Below are 6,741 nucleotides of genomic sequence, written 5' to 3'. Positions count from 1 at the left end.
CTAGGTCTACCTCGGTTGGTTCCTTAATGTTTAAAGTGCTATCCATTGCATCGAGCTCCGCGGAGGTATAAAACGCAGTCTCGTCTCTTCATGCTTGGTTTCGAAGCCGGTGAAGGCGTTGATACTCTGCTTCCCGCTGTCTATCAACTTTACGACGTTTCCGACTCGGCTGGTTATCTTCGTCATTGTGTCTGCGCTTATTGCTATCCGAAGCTTGTTCTCGTTCTGTTCTTATTCGCCTTTGTTCCGCAAGCAGTACTGCATACATATACTCATGATTGAGATCAAACGTCTGAGATGAACCAATGCGAATATTAAAGTTTCGAATCGAAGATCCAGGTTGAAGCGTCCATGGGGCGGAATCGAATGGGCTCTGGAACTGTGGAACACCAGCAGATGCGAAGTTGTTAGTTTGTTCAGCGAATGGTAATACTACGATATACTTAGCATTTTTAACCGAAGCCGATAGCTGAAGATCAAACGATGCATTAAGCTGAGTCGATTGCTTACGAATGCCGGCGCGTTGGTAGAACCACTGAGCATAGCAATCATTGTAGCGAACCTTCTTAACTGGTTTAGAGATGATAGCTTGAGGGTTTTCAAGGTTGACGAACGGTACATATAGACGAGCTGTAGTAAAAGGCATGTAAGTACCATCAATCATAGGCTCACGAGAGTTAACAACAGCACCCCAAGCAACACTGAAGCCTGCAGAAGCGGCAAGTACACCATTCAGCGGATTACCACTAGCAGAGCTTGCAACCATTACCGGACAAGTATTGCCGGATGACAGAGTGGTCGAAGTAAGTGACATACCCTTGGTAGCACCAACAGCGATAGCAGACGAATCCTGATTCTCGCGGAAACGAAGCCGAATCTGAGGGTTAGCCATTAAATCGAGCTCACGGAAAATCGGGTGGAGATCAGTTAATTTAATCTAGAGCATGTAGTTCCACGTACCCATGATAGCGTTAGCAGTAGATGCGCCAGCAACAAAAGCACCACGAGCCGTTTGATTGGAAATGGTAGTAGAAGCAGAAGCAGCACCTACCGAAGGCCAACTGCTAGAGAAATCAGCGCCTGCTGTCGGAGGATTCGATAGTAGACGCTTAACGAAGCCGTCATTAGGGATAGTTGCACCACCAGGAGGAGCGGAAGTACTAAACGATGACGAGAAAGCCATAGTGTTAGAATATCCATCACCACTAGTAGAAGCGGAACCAGAACTGTACGATACCGACTGAGCAGCATCAGGGTATAGGAACGACTCTGCACCATGCTTCTCAACGTACTGAGGACTGTATCCTGTCTGAGCACGAACATTATTCCAGAATAACTTGTAGTCCGCCATCGAAATAATAGTCTTACCATTTAACTCCAACGACATCGAGTCAATTACATTGAAATTACCACAATTAAGAGTGGCGCAGAAACGATTTGCGGCAGCCGTTTGTGCAGTGGCACCATTCTTCATCGAAACCTTGTACGGTAGCATAATGCAAGCATCACGAAGGCACGCGAATCCTTCCGAACCATTAAGTTGAGCCGTGGCATCAATAGTGATAACTCCATTTTGATACGAACCCTGATTTAGATCGATAACGTTAGGGATACGCTTGGTGGAAGATACTTTGATCTCCGGGTCGCTCTTAACCCCTTGGACGCGGAGGGGTGACATGGACGGTATAAAAAAACGCTTAAACCGTCCCGGACGGCATAAGAAATCGTATGAGACTCAGTATGACATAGTGAACGCGAGAATAAATTTGGCTTTTCTTCACACAGTTTGTTGCTAAGCTCCCTGGTAATTATTCCACTTGAAGGGACTGGTGTGATCTGCGGATAAAAATCCTCCGATGAGCTGCTCACAGTGCATTCTATGCAATACTGATATTTAGAGAAACGTTGCGCCTGAACGGGTACACATTCCGCTCTATCTTACATGTAACATAATGGATGCTATGGTATCGTCGCCTTGATGGTTGCTACAAGTGATAAGCCCTCTAGGACCCCCACTACATTACAAACAGCGCGCTCCAACGCCACCAAACAATGCAAAAGAAGAAGAGCAAGTACAGAGTAAGTTGATGTTGTCTTCGCACACCGACATTGAAGCAGAGATAGCACCGCACTTCGATCAGTCGAACAGTATGCATTATGTGTGTGACCAAGATAGGAGCAACATGAGAACAAGCATATTGCATAACACTTGCTCGCGGTTTAGTACCAAGTCAATCAATAGATTTCAATAAGAACTAATCAATGAAGTATATATAAATGCAGTATCTAAACCAATTAAAATGGCTTTCTGTTTGCATACCCCCAGGATCTTGGCGGCGCATGAGTAGGCTGGTACGTGTTCATGTGGTTCATCTCAACGTGCTGTGGCGGAAGTAAAGTCTGGTTTAGCACATCTTGGTCTAGTTCCACGCGAGCGTGGGGGCTTGCCCCAGTAAGATTGAACTCCACAGTGGTAGTGTCGAGTCCCCCATTCACCACAGGCATGGTAAAAAATGGGAGGGACGAACTATTCTGGAGGTAGGGTTTCTTCTACAATACAGAAATATGAATTCGTCAACGTATTAAGAATTGAAACACTGACAGGAATATGCTCATTCATGAAGACAGTATTCTCTCCTGACTGAATGTTAGTTGGCTTCAAGATAGATTCAAAGTCATATACGATGAAATGGTCGTTATAAGGAGTAGCGTCGTGAACTTTATATTTCTGCATCATTTGAAATGCAAAGTTTTTGCCAGGCTGGTAGATCGTTGGTTGCTTAGCAAATGACATAATATTTGTTTTATCACATTGATTCTTTTGATGGTCGTTCAGCTTCGTAGAGGTCGCAAAAATCATTTCACATTTTGAGCATAAATATTTACTCATGAACTTATCCATATTATTGATGTACAACGCGCGGTTGCTGTGTGATAGGATGTTTAGAACGTTGTACGCCTTCTCTGATTCGCGCTCGCATTTAACTTCACCGCTGGATACATCCTTGCTGTATACATTGATAGCAAGCTTGAAACACTCCTCAAGCTCGTCAAAGTGGAAGATATCAATCGGTTTAAAACTACGAAACAGGCTGAGACTGTATTCAATGTTTTTAAACTCGCAATACTTCTTGAAAGCAGCTTTCACATGCACTTGAATCGTTCTAGGATTTTGTTTTGCAATTCCTAGTCCGTGGTAAGCAATACAGTGGAAGACACATTTATTATTCGTCTTGGGGAAATTGATAATATGTATACTATCGCGGAACTCCTTCGGAATAACAGCGGCGCTATCACCTAGCGTATAGTTACGCTTATAATTGTATACTCTGAATCCTGTGATAGCCTTTAATTTGTAGCCAGATTTTGGGTATTTTAACCTATCAGCACGCTCCATCGTTCTGATTTCAGGAATGACTTTCTTGCGAATGTCAGATTTACTGTTAACCGTGATAGGCTTGTCGAAGACGTTGGTGCTCGATAGACTAGGATGCCAGTATAGTTTCTGACCGTCACTGAGACTCTCCAACTCGTATCCAAGAGCGATATTGATCTTGAACGCCTTCAACTGAGAGCTGAGAATAGTCTCTAGCTTATCATACAATTCTGATGGAGAAATATTCTCATATAGATGCGATTCCTTAAGTTTACCTTGATAAAACCGGTAGTAAGGGTCCCCCTTGTAGTTAGGTGACAGATGAGTGTTTAGTTTCTTCATAGATAGTTTGTACTGCTTAGCAATCAATTCTCTATTTTTCGGGTTACCAACATTGCTGATGTAAACCATTTTCTTGGTGCGTCCAAGCACCTTAACACGGAAACTACTACCCCACTTGGTACATGTAACCCCAAGTCGCTTAAGTCCTTCTAATTCATATCCAAACATCGTCGTTGTATATCCGCTCTACTATATTTTATAAGATTTTATCTCTCAGGATGGGTCTTTTATATTTATAAAAAATAAAAAAATATTAATATATAATTTTACACTTCTTTGTCATTTTCACTCTCTACTTCGTTCGAAACCTCAATTCTCGTGGGAAGTTTCGATTTTAGTTTCTTGTTTTGGTTTCTGATTTTTCTGCGTTGCGCTAGCTCCTCCTTGTGCAACTCATTATATTCCTTTTGATTAGTTAGACGCTGCTCTCTATTCTTTAGATAGTAACGCTTCTGAGCTGCTTTAAAAGCCTCCTTGTTAAGCTCATAATTTTCGCGAACGTAAACCATAATTAATTATTTTGTATTATGTGATATTGTGTTATATACTAATGGAAATTAATTATCAGAAATGAAGATAATTAAATGCATTTTCGATTTTGAGCCAAAAAATTATAAATTATTCATATTGCCACATGTATGGAACACACTTATTAAATAATTCCTTCCAATCTGCATTATTATCTAGTCGCCTTGAGAAGTCCACTAACAGCTCGATCAGTTCATGAAACGATCCATCCCTATCTGCTATCCTAAGAACTCTTAATGCTCTCACAGTACGTTGCATAGCTATAGTTCTCTTATGATGCCCGCAACCATAATTCGTCCTTAAACAGCTTTTACATCCATGCCAAAGCACAGTCATCGTATTATATGTTATATATTTTATCATTTCGTCGCTTGAGATGGACTCACTTTTATATAATTGAAAATTTTAAGGTAAAATCCGCATTTAATATTTTACCTAATTCATTGCAAATTGCCTGCTACAGCTACTCCAGCTTGATGTCAGCAACACCGTTGACCGTCTGGAGTTGATCGCGTAGCTCTTGGTAGTGGCGCTGGGTGTTCAGGTACTGACGCTCGAGCTCTATCAGCTTGCTTGATATATCCACATTCTCCTTGCGCGCACGATCCATGTCACCGAACGCCTTCTCCCGCTTGACGAGCCATTCTCGCTTTAGACTCGTCAGCTGGGCTTCTTCCTTGGCCGCCTTGAGTTTTGCAGTCATCTTCCTCACCTTTTCTTCAGTTTTAGCACTCGCCTCCGCTATCTTCTCAGCCTCCTCTGCTTGAACCCCTTTATAGTCGCTCGCAAACTTCTTCGCTTTCTCTTCTGCGATGCGGGCGACGGGATGCGTGTCATCGATCATCTTCTTGAGCTCTGCTCCGCGAGTGTTGAGAGCATCCATCTCCTGCTGTAGGTTGGACGGGTTCATCTTGACTGCTGATTGACTTGGTAGAATGCAGAATGAGCACTCCCTACTCTTCTAGCATGAACACGAGATCTTAAGATCGCATTGGTTACGAAACCATTTATCTATAAAAGGTCGCTGCTATAAGGAAACTCCTAACTATCGGTTTTAGATCTTTCATGCCTTGGTAAAAATTTGAGAAAAACTGACTTCGTTTTATGAAGGTAGGTACCTTGGCGAAAAAACTGCCTTCGTTTCATGAAGGTAGGTACCTTGACAAATATTTGGATTTTGATTTGTGAAGGTGGGTACCTTGGAACTTTACCACGTTTTAGCGTTGCTTGTAGGAGATCTAAACCGGGTCTGAACAACTTTATATCACTTGAAATTCTAATGATGTAGAGCTTCAACAAGAAATCTCGCTAATGTCATATTTCGGGAAAAACTAACCTCATTTTATGATGTTATATACTACTTGAGCCACAGCAAGATGAGGTGTACTCTGGGATACATTCGCCAGAGACACTTTCCACCAGACTTTAGGCACTCATCGTAAGGGAAAGTCCGCGGCTGGAATGAGTGTTCTCTGAAATCCTGGGCGTGCACTCCCAGGATTCACACATCCAGCCAGTTGGGCCCATCTGTGGTCAGGCGCTGGATTCACCCCGAGAAATCACTTCTCTCCCACAGTCGCCATCCATGTCACACGGGTACAGCCGCGCCGTATCCAAGTCATCCACCAATCAGCATCCAATACAAACTCCAAGTCCAAAGGGTGGCGGCACATCGTCGGCGATTTTCTGGGGACCGCCTCGTGTCAACCGCCCCTCCTGGTCCAGGTATATCAAAGAGGCAATAACTCCGAACCGGTGAATCATGGCCAGGCCACACAAACACAGAGGGCGATCCACCGTCGACTTCGATACGGCCGTCGCACTCTGTCGACTCCCAGGATTTCACTCACTTTGGCGACACCCTGTCTACCCAACGGTTGGTCAGGACCTATCTTCAAGGTTCTCTTCTCAAACGCAAAAACTCCAACGGGCAATGCGCGGTCACATCGCCATTTCACAGATCATCAACATGGCGGAGAGCGTGCCTTCGGACGGCAAGCAAGCGACGGTGCCAGCTCAAGGCACGGCGCCCCCCTGCAGCGCGCCACCTCCGACGCAGCAGCGCACCGGCGACGCTCCTGCGAACACCGCTCCAGCGGGCGGCGGCGGCGACCAGGCGGGCAACTCAGCGTCCAGCAACACTTCGGCGGGCGTCACCAGGACGGGGGAAACTAAGCGCGTCTCCTTCTCCGGCGACGCGGGCAAAACCTCTGACGCGAATATGCGCGAGGCCGATGGCACTGCCTCGGCTGACGCTGCAGCCCAGGAAACTGGTGACGCGAACTCAGAGTCTAAAGCTCCAGACGCAGGCGACACGGCTGCGGACGTGAACCTGGAGGATGCCCCTGAGTTCAAGTTACCACGACACGCGACGCTGGAGGACGTCAGGGGGCTCGTCTTCGCGGGTATGCTTCGGCAGCAGGAGGTGGATGTCCCCGACTTCGTACTCCCTGTGCACCCACCGCATTGGACACTGCCAACCCCGCCGGATCTCA

The 6,741-nt window shown here is 45.3% G+C and overlaps 5 protein-coding genes across 5 annotated transcripts; 1 reads left to right on the top strand and 4 right to left on the bottom strand.

The window, feature by feature from the left end:
* Positions 1-991: 991 nt before the first annotated feature.
* Positions 992-1,654, bottom strand: PHYSODRAFT_465036 (hypothetical protein; the record flags this gene model as incomplete). The annotated part of the gene is made up of 1 exon (XM_009533440.1): positions 992-1,654. A coding segment is annotated over one exon (663 nt), but the record flags the coding sequence as incomplete, so codon positions are not given.
* Positions 1,655-2,527: 873 nt separating this feature from the next.
* PHYSODRAFT_512545 (hypothetical protein) lies at positions 2,528-3,397 on the bottom strand (the record flags this gene model as incomplete). The annotated part of the gene is made up of 1 exon (XM_009533439.1): positions 2,528-3,397. The coding sequence occupies one exon, from the start codon at positions 3,395-3,397 to the stop codon at positions 2,528-2,530; it is 870 nt and encodes a 289-aa protein (XP_009531734.1).
* A 680-nt stretch (positions 3,398-4,077) lies between these two features.
* On the bottom strand, positions 4,078-4,227 carry PHYSODRAFT_454622 (hypothetical protein; the record flags this gene model as incomplete). The annotated part of the gene is made up of 1 exon (XM_009533438.1): positions 4,078-4,227. A coding segment is annotated over one exon (150 nt), but the record flags the coding sequence as incomplete, so codon positions are not given.
* Positions 4,228-4,709: 482 nt separating this feature from the next.
* Positions 4,710-5,156, bottom strand: PHYSODRAFT_335951 (hypothetical protein; the record flags this gene model as incomplete). Its single annotated transcript, XM_009533437.1, has 1 exon — positions 4,710-5,156. One exon carries the CDS (start codon positions 5,154-5,156, stop codon positions 4,710-4,712), a length of 447 nt encoding a protein of 148 aa, XP_009531732.1.
* Positions 5,157-6,179: 1,023 nt separating this feature from the next.
* On the top strand, positions 6,180-6,689 carry PHYSODRAFT_335950 (hypothetical protein; the record flags this gene model as incomplete). The annotated part of the gene is made up of 1 exon (XM_009533436.1): positions 6,180-6,689. A coding segment is annotated over one exon (510 nt), but the record flags the coding sequence as incomplete, so codon positions are not given.
* Positions 6,690-6,741: the final 52 nt, after the last annotated feature.

The sequence above is a fragment of the Phytophthora sojae genome, assembly GCF_000149755.1.
Source record: "Phytophthora sojae unplaced genomic scaffold PHYSOscaffold_6, whole genome shotgun sequence".
Taxonomy (NCBI): Eukaryota; Oomycota; class Peronosporomycetes; order Peronosporales; family Peronosporaceae; genus Phytophthora; species Phytophthora sojae.
The sequence above is the reverse complement of the archived record's forward strand: the minus strand, read 5'-3'. Positions and strand labels throughout refer to the sequence as shown.